Source organism: Opisthocomus hoazin, chromosome 28 (assembly GCF_030867145.1).
Source record: "Opisthocomus hoazin isolate bOpiHoa1 chromosome 28, bOpiHoa1.hap1, whole genome shotgun sequence".
NCBI lineage: Eukaryota > Metazoa > Chordata > Aves > Opisthocomiformes > Opisthocomidae > Opisthocomus > Opisthocomus hoazin.
Genome location: NC_134441.1, coordinates 3,437,628 through 3,449,637, shown reverse-complemented (window position 1 = coordinate 3,449,637; position 12,010 = coordinate 3,437,628). Strand labels below are relative to the sequence as shown.

The following is a 12,010-nucleotide window of genomic DNA, read 5'->3' as shown; positions in this document are numbered from 1 at the left end:
AGTGCGGTCGAACCGCAGGCGTGAGCACCCTCTCATCTCCCCATTACTTTTCCCACTGGCGTGGGCATGGCGGTTGCAGCGTGATGCCAAGCTTGGCACCTCCAAGCCCCGCTCTCTATCCTCCTCATGTAATCAGAGCATTTTACAAATCAGAAAATTGCATGTTAATGCTTTGGTTTTATTCCTGCTCATCATCTTCCAGCATTGCTTGCTTATTATCTTAACTCCTCGGAGCAATTTCTCCTCCCACCCCACTGCTGCTCACTTTGTTCTTTATAGCTGCCGTGCTCGTGGTTGCGGGAAACCAGCTGCGCCGTGGTTTGCAGTGCTGCAGATGAACATTTTCCACTTTAATAGCTGCCTGCCAGGGGAAAAAAAAAAAAATAGAGGCCAAGTTGCCATTCAAGTAATGCGATTGCACTGCAGACAGGCTTTTCATTTGCGGCTGTGTTTATGAAACAGGTTGGGGCTTTCAGCCGCTGCGGGAGCGGGTAACGAAGCCGAGGGGAGCGCGTAACGTGGGATCTGGTGCTTGAATGTGGCTTGGCCTTGGAGTGCGACGCAGAGGACTTCATGTGGAAACCAGCGACTTGCTTTGTTCGTGGCTCAATAAAGAGAAACGACTCCTGCGCGTGGCTCGGGCACGGGGTGTAAAAAGTGTTCGGCGAATTTTTTTCCAGCAGGACAGATGGGGAGTTGGAGACACCTGGGGCAAGGAGGGGCTGGGGCTTGCTGTTGCCCGTGAAGATGGAAAAACTGGCCCTGAGAGTATATCTGGGGAGAAAGATCATGAGAAGATGAGCTCCCGTGCTTTTAAATAAGGAATTTGTTCTAGTGTGGAGCTGCGTGACAACAGAAATGTCAGCCTTGAAGGCACAGGTGGAAGTGGACAACTAAAGCCTCAGAAATCCCCCATCAAAGCTTGCACATGGGGCTGAGATTAGCACAAACTTTTGCAAATGAAGTCGCAGGGATGAGTAAAACTTCTGCTTTCCGTGCTTCTGGTCTGACAGGGAGCAAAACCAAACTCTGCAGCAGCAATGGGGCTGTGCTGTGGTTTGACAGCCCGAAGCCCAGGGCAGACGCGGAGGGAGTTTGCTGTTTAAACCCATCTTAGGCTTCTTATGCAAAACTTTGTCCCATGTAGGATATCCAGCGGGGCTTGCTCGCAAAAGAAGCGCAGATGAGAGCAGCAGCAGAGCTGCTTTTCACGCAATTAAATGTTAAATTAGGTGGCAGGTACTGTAATGTGGGTGCTCTCGTGTCTGTCTGGAGAAGGATGGAGCGAGGCTGTGGTGTGCGGCCGTTTCCCTGGCTCGGAGAGGATGGAACGGATTCCATCCCTGCAGCGTGCCCACCGGGGCAGCCCTGGGCCGAAGGGTTGAGCCTTAAATGAGCACTTTCCAGTCCTCACTTGGCTCTGGGGAATTGCAGCAGGCTCCTGTGAAAAGCCTCGCTAATTAATTTATGCAAGGGGCATCATTAAGCAGTGAACCCAAGCACCAAAGCCGCAAACACTGGCTGTTCCCTGAGCGCTTCCAGCTGCAAGCTGGCCATTCCTATCCCATTTAAATGACTCTGGGAGCTGCTAAGGAGTTGTTTTGGCTGGCGTGGTCCTGCGTGTAGCTGAGGGACCCCAGGCTGCCCAGCGTGGGCCAAGGGTTGGAGCCGGGGCTCAGTGGGGAGCAGGCAGCGAGCACGAGCTACTGCTAGCTAGCAGCTTAGCAAAGTCATTGCATAGATCTCCACCAGGCCCCAGATCTAGTTTTTTTGACCATGAAATCTATCCCAAAAAGCCCCCCAAGCCCCTTTTTTTCCCCACTATGGTCTCTGCTTGTGCACAGGACTCCCCTTGCACGGGGGCAGCTGCGTCCTCTCCTTATCCCAAAGCCTCAGCAACTCCTGCTTAAGGTCCTCTCCGTTTTTGGGGGGGGGGGACACACAAAATTTCATTTGCAAAGGTAAAGCTGGCAGAGCTGAGTGGCAGTCGGGTGCCTGGGCTCGTCGAGCTGGCCGTGCCAGTGATTTGCAATTAATATTCCGGGGGAAGAAGTAGCGGCTTTATTGAAGGCGCTTGGTATGCCGGCTGCATGCAGAGCCGACCGAAGCACCACCGAGGGAACATTAATAGCATGGCTTGGCCCCTCGGAGGGTTTAGTGGGTTTTCCTGCAGCCACAGGTTTTGTTTTTGCTGGATTATTATGGGAAACTTTCTGCCTGTAAAGTCTGGAGTGATTTGGGGTGTGGGAAGGGAATCCCCATCCTCAGGGCTCTGCCAGTGGACAATCTCCCTCCAGCAGCAGCGTCACCCCCTCAAATGGCTGCAGACCCCCAGATTTTGGCTGCTGGTTGACATCCAGCACTTTGAACGGTCCCTGTTGGTCCTGAGCATTGAAGACTGGCAGAGTCATTTTTTCCTGTAGTTAATGATTGCCTGGCCCTGGCGCTGCAGGATGCGGTGTCATGTTAATGATTAAGACCCATAAATAAGGGCTTGCTCGTTCCCCATGTGCGAAGCCACCCTACGACCTTCCCACAGCATTGCCAGAGGGGAAAAAATATTCTGGAATAAAACCCACCCTGTTCTCATCGCCCTGCCCCGCTCCCTCCGCGCCCCGAGAGCATCGCGCCGGAGCGATGTTCCATAGAGCAAAGTTTCAAGCCTTGCTTAAATTTGGACCGCAGTATTTATACCGCTTGATGTTAAGCTTTCTAAAAGCTGTGCCTGCCTCTCCCTCGTGTCCAGCAGGGCTTGTGCATTATCTGTCCATTATGGGAATATTGGTTTAAATAAATGGGTGATTTAAGGTCGGCTCTCGTCTGAGTGCGTCTCTACAGATGCAAGCAGCAAAGCGTCCGTATGCGTTTGCATCGCCGGAAGAGCGTTTATTCCTTATCAGCTCTTTTGTAGAAAGAAAACCATGGTATAAAATTTAATTCGCTTGGGGGAAAAAAAAAAAAAGTAAAATTTGAAGGTCTCTGGATGCCTAGCGAAGGGGATTTTCCCTTGCTAGGGAAAATGGTGACCTCCTGCTGGCGCACGCAAGGGTGGAGCTGGGAGAAGGACTTGCTGCTGCTTCCAAAGATGTGCTTTCATTTAAATTAGGGAATATTTAAGGGGAATAAAAATCGTTCCCCATTCACATGTGGGACTATGTCCCCGCACTGGCAATCCTCCCAGCCCGAGGTCCGAGTGACAGCAAACATCAGTGCCGTGGAGAGCAGATCTCTCCATCCTTAAGTGCATTAATCGTGTCATATAGAAGCAGCTGGAGAGTTTTATTGCTCTTCCCATCCCTGCAGGCATAAATCTGCTTTTTTTAGGAAGAAGTTGTATGACATAATTAACCACTTGTGGAATATCGGGTGTTAATTACTGGCTGATGGGGAAGCGGTGCTGGGGAAGAGCGTGCGGTGTGCTCGTGGTGTGCTGGCCTGATTTGTGCTGCTGGAGCTTTGGGATTTGCCCACGATTCAGTGGAGAAGGGGAGAGAGCCTGAAATCACTGCTAAAACCTGGGACGAACCAAAGTTTTACAGCAAATCGTTGTCTTAAACGTGGTTTCAAATTAACGTGGAAATTGTAGGCAGCGCGGAGCATTATCTGTGGACCTGATGGTTGAAGTCTGGTTTAAATCTGCTGAGTGGGACAGCCCTTAGCTGGGCCACAACCTGGTTTGGTAGGGACGTACTTTTTCTCGCTTGTTCTTTTCCCCACTAAGTTGACTTCAGAATTCAAGTGGAGAAAGAATGTTATATAAACAGAGGGTTAGTCACCGAAAGCTGAGATCTGTCTGTGCAATGAGTTGAAAATAAACCCTGCGATCCCTGTGCCGCTGCACAGCCAGCCCCACTGGAAAGAGGTCAGAAACCAAGAGCAATGTCCTGGGGGAAGTGGGTATTTTTGTTTTTTAATTGACTGTGCTCCTGGCTGCAGCATCCTTCAAAAAGGAAAGAGAGAGTGGAAGAAATACATCGTACATCTCCCCGAATGTCTCTTGCTCAGCGCTGGGTGTTGAGGTCTCTTATTCCAAGAATAAGAAATTCCCAGCGCCAGCTTCCTTGGCTGTTAGCAAAATGGAAAGCACGGGTGTAAACCAGGCTCCAGCACCTTAGAAGTTCATTCTAGAGAAGTTTTTAAAAAACGGGGAGAAAACTTGACTGCTCTCTTTGCTCATTCAGCCCGATCGCAGCCAGCTGTAGCTAAATCATGTCCAGAATTGTCATTTTTGGGATGCGTTTCACCCCGTTATCATACCCTGAAGTGTTTTATCCTCAGCGTCTGGGACCTGCTGGCCGTTGATAATTGTGTAACTCTCCTTCCATCTCTGCTGTCACCCTTGCAAGCTTAGATACTCATAAAAGGAAAGGGATACGAGCTCTTCTGCTGCGCTGAATTACTCTACGTCTGCTGAGAGCTGCGTAAATACGGCTCCCGCGTCTTTGGGTGCAGCCCTGCGTCGCTGTTATTTCTTCCAGCTTTGCTTTAAGTTCTCTATTTGGCTCCCCCAGAGAGAAGCAGCAGCTTCCTCCCTAGAGCTGGGATTTTTAAACCTTTCCCAGGCCAGGAGCCGCATCGCAGACGATGCCCCTTTTTCTTCCCATCTCTGATCAGCAGCGAGCCAAGCTGCAGAAACGAAGGGTGCTCCCCTCTGCTGGGTGCTCCCCTCTGCTGGGTGCTCCCCTCTGCTGGGTGCTCCCCTCTGCTGGGTTCTTCTCTCTATCGCTGGAGACTGACTGCAGACGCAGCTTTTCCAAGCTCCTCTTTTTGCTCTTTTGATTAAACATGAGTTTTATGCTCTCTAGTATTATGTTTGTATGACCTTACAAACCCTTCCTGGAGCCGTGCTGTCTCCCGGTGCCGGTTTCTTGCTCCCCACACCTTTTCTTTCAAGCGTTTAACCTCCCCGAGCTGGGATGTAATAATTTCTCCTTCCTATTCACGCAAGCGCCGGGCAGCTCAAGGTGGTGTTGAGAGGGAGGTGTTCCTCGCAGTAGCAAGCTACAACAGGTACATCTGGACATCGCTCTCCGGTCCTGGGCTCCGAGCGACTGCCTGGGGGGCATCAGTCCCTGTTCTCGCTAGGTTTTGGGCTGGTACTTCACCCTTTGCTGCTGCAGGAGAGCTCCTGGGACGGCTGCGGGACTGCGACGGGCTCTTTCAGCGCGCCGGCAAGGGCAGACGGCCCCGATTACAACACGTTTGCTGTTAAAAGTTTGCTAGAGATCCACCCACGTGCCAATTTTTGGGATAATTGTTGGAGTAAACCCCACTTCAACAGAGCTTTGCCGTTGCTCTCGGCAGCAAAACCGAGCAACCAGCGCAGCAAAGGGTTAACGCCGGCCGCTGGTGCCGCTGCCGCCTTCCCTCTGATTGCTCTCTGCTCTTGCCAGGCGGAAGTTGGAGCGAGCAGTTCAAGTTCAAGCCTTGCCTGTGTGCATGTGTGCGCTTTTTCGGCTCGGCGGCGGAGGGCAGGAGCCGGCCGGAGAAGGGAGGGTCCGGCGGGCAGCGAGCAAACCCCTCTCGCCGGAGCTACGAGGATGGCTCGAGCCTCTGAGTGCCGAAATTCCCACCTCTATTACTACAGCATCAAATTTGCTCTGTCCACCTATGCCACCCTCTTCTCGGTAGGTGCTCCGGTCGCTTTTCTGTCCTTCTTAGCGTCCCCCCCTCACCGTACCACCCCCGTGGGTTGGATTTTACTTTTCAGTGTCAAAATTTCCCCTTTCAAGGCATCCAATCCTTGCGGTAAAACCTGGTGCCCCGAAGCCCCTGGTGCTTGGAGCTAGCTGGGTCCAAAGTGGGTAATCTTGGGTGAAACGGCGGGGTTTGGTGGGTTTGAGAGCACCTCCCTGGGACTGCCCATCCCCAGAGCTGCTCTTGCAAATCCCTCGTGGCAGAGAGTCGCATTTTGAGCGTAAACACGGGAATTTCATGTTTTCATCGCAAAAGCACCGGGTGGGCGGCGTTGCCAGCTGGATCCCCCCACCCGTCTCGGCCATTGCCTTTGCATAATTCAACAGGGACAAGGCATGAAAGCAGACATGGAGTGGCGGGTATTTTAGCCAGGCTGGTTATTTTTAGAGTAAAAAATCTTGGTTTTAAGCCATTTTGAATCATTGAGCTTACAGGCGGGGCGAGCCTTCCCCGGCACCTGGGAGGTGCAAGCACGTGTCAGAGCAGGGGAGGGGGGAAGCAAGAGATTCCCCATCCCTTGAAGGTTTGTGCATCCTCAGTTAACATGTGACATATGAAGTTAGCACCTTCCTAGGGTTAATCTTGCATAATCAAGTCTGTATTTACAGATATTTCCTCCTCAGGTGTAATTAATCCTCTTTGCCCGGTGCACGGCTGCCTGCTGGGCATGTATAGAGGTATGCGTGTTTAATTTTATAGGTGTAATTGCAGAAATCTCTGCACGAGTTCCCAGGCAGGCTCTGAGTGGTGAATGGGGTCACAAGCAGAGTTTGAAAATGCTTTTTATTTCCTCCTCTTTTTTTTTTTTTTTTAAATAAATGAATGAGCTCATTGGGAGGCCAGCGCTCACCCTCGCTAGCTGGGGCCGGCGCAGCCCTTTGTCTCGCTGTGCAGAATGACTTCTGCCGACGCCAGGGCATGAATAAGAAAAAAGGGTGGGTTTTTTGTAGAATATCTCACTGATTTCCTCGTGGCCTGCTGGGTAGGAAGGGTCCCGAGAGAGGAGACCCGAGTATCTCCCGCGGGGTGGCCGGGACCCTCTTGAAACTCCCGCTGCACCCAGCAAGACCAAAAAAAAAAAATCCAGATTTCTTAAACCATTTGTGGCTGCAGTTTGAGTTTTTGGGTAAGGATAGTGTGGTAGTTTTGCTTGCAAAATTAATCCACGGGAAAACCTGTCACTGTGGGTTTGGTTTCGCAGAAGAGCTGAGCTTTGCCCGGTTTGAGGTTTCCCCACGTGCCTCTACGCAGCTGTGGGGATGGGGAGGAGATGCAGGAGTTTTTCTCCCGGCTAATCTGAACCCAGGTCAGGGCTGTGCGTTGCAAATGTAGATGAACGATGGGATGAACCAGCACAATCTCGATGCCAGATGCTTATTAATGGCTGGAGCATTCTGGGGGGCTCAGCGGGGCATCCTGGCGAGTCCGCCAGCAAGAAGAGACTCAAGAATTTGTTGACGACTGGAAAATAGCTGCAAAAATAAAGCTACTTTGAATTGCTCCCACCTAGCCTGCCTTCAGCCCCGGGGTCGTCCTCACGTGGGGAGGTTGCCCCATCGAATCCATACGGATCGCACGGCTCCTGCGAGCTTTTCAGCCGCCTGACCTACTTCTGGCCTCATTTGCAGATGTCGCCGCCGTATTAATTCAACAGCGCTGCCGAACCCTTCAAAGCCTCGTTAACCGGACGCGAGTGGGGCCGGGTTTCTGTCTGACCAAATGCACTCGAGAAAAAATGATTGTGTAGGAACGTCTCGCTTGTGCTCTTTGAAAATTTAAGCCCCCTGAGTAAAAATTCAGTGCAATAAGGCTTGAGTTTCTTCACCATGAAGGATCAAGGAGGTTTGGGATGAGATGCGTCATGGTTTTCTACAGTAGGGTTGTCCCAGCCTGCAGAAAACTGGATCTAGTGCCGCTAGATCCTTTCTGGTGCTTTCCTGTAATGAAGGCTTTTATTTATAGGTGGGAAAATCAGCAGAGGAGCATGGGATAAGCCAGAGAGTGGCTTTAAAACCAAACACGGGAGCAAAGGGCAGAGAGGTTCGAGCATCGTGGGTTGGACCAGCTGGTTTTGTACAGGTAGATTTAATCCTTGTTGTTGAGGACTCAGCGGAGCATAGATTTGAAGTTTTCTTTTCTAAAGGAAATGCTTCTTTCCTTTTCTTACTTTTCCCATAAAATTGAAAACTGCTGTTTTAATTGACCCTTATAAAAGCATATTTTTTTTACATTCCGACATACCGTCAGCAGTTAAACATGATATGAAGTATTTAATCGCGGTATTATTAATCCCATGATTCTATCTTTTAATGACTAGAAGCATTCAGCACTTTCTATATCGCGGTTTCTCGCCTGTACGTTACAATAAAACCTTCTGAGAAGGAACAGGAGTGCCCTGTCTGCTAATTTGAAAGCAGACGGGTCTTCAAAAGCTGGGATTCTGCTGTGAGCTGAGGATTTGGAAAACACGGTTTGGTGTTTTGCCTTTAGCTTTGCACCTCTGGTCATCTTGGGTGGAGAATGAAGAGATGCCCCCTTCCCTGTGCTCCTCCCCGGACCAGTGCTCTGACTCACGTTATCTGGCTGCCGGGGTCTGCGTGGGCTGGAAGCCGCCGTCATCGTGACTTTTTGGTGTTCCTGAGTAAGGAGAAATTACTGCCTCGCGTTAGCACGGCGTTAACTCATCCGTCCCCTTGGATTCTTCGTACCTGGTTGCTCTGCAGGAGCAACTCCTGTTACTGGGGTCTTTTGGGTCTTGAACAAGGGGAATGTGGCATGTCTTAGGTATTGAGTGGGAATCTGGGGACAGGGTAGGACCGTGTGTGACTCTTGCTAGCACTGGTAGGACCATGCACATCTCTTGTTGGCATTGGGTAGCTGCCTCTTGGCCAAAGCCAAGTCATGCGAGGATGGAGAAGCAATGGTGAGCACCAGAGAGCCCATGGCCATGGCTTGCAGAGAGCTTTGCAAGCTCCCCGTCTCACCTGCGGGTTATGGCAAGCTCAAGCCACCCGTCTGGCAACCCCCAAACCCTGCCAGCGTCAGCAGAGCTGCGTGTTACGTTATTTTCTGTTCATCAATTGCCTTTCATCCCACTTCTCGACCTCCAGGTCTCCAAATGACTCTGCGATCAGTGGGACAGTGCTTTCCGCCAGGGATTCCCACCTTTAGTTCTTCTTCCCAGGTCTCCAGCCCCCCTCCACATCTCTTTCCTTTCCCGTTAGATGGAGAAATGCCTGGAGAGGAAAACCAACATCTCTGTTATCCCACTTAAGGAGAGACAAGGTTGGAGCAAAACAGCTTTGGAAATGGGCTGCAAAGGTGGAGCAGGGACTCGGGCAGAGCTGCAGCTCCTCACCACCCAGAGAAAAGCGCTCTTTAAATTGCCGGGTTTTGTAGCGTCTCCCCAAGGACTGAACTTCCCTGGTTTGGGCTTTCGCGAGTTGTTTTGCTTCTTGATGTCAGAGCTGATCTGAGGGGGCTGCACAAAAGCCTCATCACAGCGTGGTGCGACGTGTTTTCCGTTGGGAAACAGCCCCGCGTTTAACTGCATGTTTGGAGGCTGCTGGAGTCCTGACCTGGGGGAAAGGTTGGTCGTAGCAATTTGTATCGGGCTGAGACTTTCAAGTTTGCAATTTTGTCTATCCAGGAGTATGGGAGGGAGGAGAGCACGTCACGGGGGTCCTTTTTGGAGTGCGAATGGAGGTTGGACATGCTGGGGCGGCTCCTCGCTGCCCTCCATCCCCTGCCCGCTCAGCTCCTACAAACCCCTGAGAGGCACCAACATCAAGCAGGGCTGAAATTAAAACCTGAAGGTGATTTTTTTCCCAGCTTATACGAGGAGAACTGATACCTTCACTGCAAGGTCTGGTGGAGTTGCAGCCATCCCCTCGGCTTTCCCCGTGGTGATGGTTGGATCGCGTGGTTATTATCATATAGAAATGGGGTAATGATCTGCTCGTTAGAGAACAAGTCCAGATTTGCTTTTTCTCTTCCATGCATTGCAGAGCAGTTGTAATTACCCGGTGCTGTCTATCCTGGTGTTTGCACTGTGTTAAGGTGTTGCAGCTCTGCGGAGAGGGACCGGGAGTGCTGGTGGACAACAGGTTGACCATGAGCCAGCAGCATGCCCTGGCTGCCAAGAAGGCCAATGGGATCCTGGGGTGCTTCAAGAGGAGTGTGGGCAGTAGGTCAAAGGAGGGTCTCCTCCCCCTCTGCTCTGCCCTTGGGAGGCCCCATCTGCAGTGCTGGGTCCAGTGCTGGGCTCCCCAGTTCAAGAAAGGTGAGGAGCTACTGGAGAGAGTCCAGCGCAGGGCTGCGAGGATGAGGAGGGGACTGGAGCATCTCTCCTACGAGGAGAGGCTGAGGGAGCTGGGCTTGTTCAGCCTGGAGAAGAGAAGGCTGAGAGGGGACCTTAGAAATGCCTCTAAATATCTGCAGGGTGGGGGTCAGGAGGACGGGGCCAGACTCTTTCCAGTGGTGCCCAGCGACAGGATAGGGGGCAACGGGCACAAACTGAAGCAGAGGAAGCTCCAGCTGAACCCGAGGAAGAACTTCTTCCCTCTGAGGGTGACGGAGCCCTGGCCCAGGCTGGCCAGGGAGGCTGTGGAGTCTCCTTCTCTGGAGAAATTCCAGCCCCGCCTGGCCGCGGTGCTGTGCAGCCTGCTCTGGGTGACCCTGCTTGGGCAGGGGGTTGGGCTGGGTGACCCCCAGAGGGCCCTGCCAACCCCGACCATCATGGGATTCTGTGAAGGTGATCACGGGGCAATTAATACGTAACTGCAGAGGGTTTACCAGCAAACTTCATTATGTGCCTTCCCATGTCATCAAGTGTGGGTGGTAGAAAAGGGCTGTGACGCCAGGAATCAAAAATAACCGTGCTGATTGAATTCATAGGGCAAAACCAACCCCCCTGAGAAACCCAGTGATGGAAAGCAGGGCAGCCAGGCTTTGCGAGGGGTGACCAAACTTTGCCTGCTGCTTTTGATGCTCATCTCCGGCAGAAGGAGGACGGGATGATCGGGGTTTTGATGAGATACGTGGTTACTCGTCTTGCAGTTTTTCAGGGTGCTGCATAGGTCCTGATAAATACTTTGGCGTTGACGGTTTGCTCCAAATCCACCATTTTTTCACAGAAACGCCGCTTTTCAGGGAATGCTGGTCATTTTCCCCGTCTATTTTCCATCCAAATCCCTCTGCCACCTGTCTCTGAACAGCATCGCTCCCTGCTTGCCGTTCCAAAACTCGCTGTATCCCAGCGAGCCTTCCTTTGCCATCTGCCTTTGCTGGGAGACGTGCCAGTCAGCCCATTCCCTGCCTCGAGGTGTGCGTCGTTTGGGAGATGCTTTCTTGTGCTTTAAGCTGCTTTGAGTAGAAGCAACTCCGTATTTTTTTTAATTGGAGGATGATTTTTAGCCGGCGGGGTGTGGAGGTGGGCTGGGGTCCAGCCTGTGGCACTAATCCTTAGCAAAGCAGGTTGCAAGGGGCTGGGTGATCTTTTAAACTGGGAGCTAAGCAAGGACAGCACCACAAAATTCAGGTGGATCCGCTCGATATTGGCTTCCTAGTCCCAGGGACTAGTTTGAGTCGCTTGGGCATACAAATCTCATGGCCTTTTCTAAGCCATGAAACTCGAAAACAGCCGCGCGGCGTGGCTCGGGCTGCCGGCGGTACCTGCCCGTGCCAGGCAGCGCCTTTTCCCCATGGCACAAGTATTTCCCCGTGATATTTGCATGGCAAATGATTGCTGCGTCGTCCCCTCCAAAACAGAGGGGAGTTCTGCACGGGACCGGTCGGGGTTTTCCTTCCAAAGGGATGGCCGTGGTGATGCTGGGAGGAAGGCCCAGCGCTGCTCTGCAGCAGCCTCATGAGTACCACGTGCTTTAAACTTTGCAAGGATACTTTCGGCCCTGGAAGAGCTATTTTTAAGCAACGCACGCGTCCATCCTGCAAACCCTCCTCGGTTTCTCAGTCTGTGTTACATTTCAGCTGAAAGTCTTTGGGATAGCTAGTCCCTCAGCTGAAGGATAAATGCCAATAAATATCTGCAGGGTGGGGGTCAGGAGGACGGGGCCAGACTCTTTCCAGTGGTGCCCAGCGACAGGACAAGGGGCACCGGGCACAAACTGAAGCCGAGGAAGCTCCAGCTGAACCCGAGGAAGAACTTCTTCCCTCTGAGGGTGACGGAGCCCTGGCCCAGGCTGCCCAGGGAGGCTGTGGAGTCTCCTTCTCTGGAGATATTCCAGCCCCGCCTGGACGCGGTGCTGTGCAGCCTGCTGTGGGTGACCCTGCTTGGGCAGGGGGTTGGGCTGGG

At 52.2% G+C, this 12,010-nt stretch overlaps 1 protein-coding gene across 1 annotated transcript in view; it reads left to right on the top strand.

The window, feature by feature from the left end:
• The first annotated feature begins 5,462 nt into the window (after positions 1–5,462).
• The window catches only part of LOC104338080 (tetraspanin-15-like), a 48,808-nt gene continuing 42,260 nt past the window's right edge, over positions 5,463–12,010 (top strand). Inside the window, exon 1 of the mRNA XM_009944097.2 lies at positions 5,463–5,627. Within this exon, the coding sequence (XP_009942399.2) occupies positions 5,541–5,627 (87 nt within the window). The 5' untranslated portion in view covers positions 5,463–5,540. The remainder of the gene's footprint in view (positions 5,628–12,010) is intronic.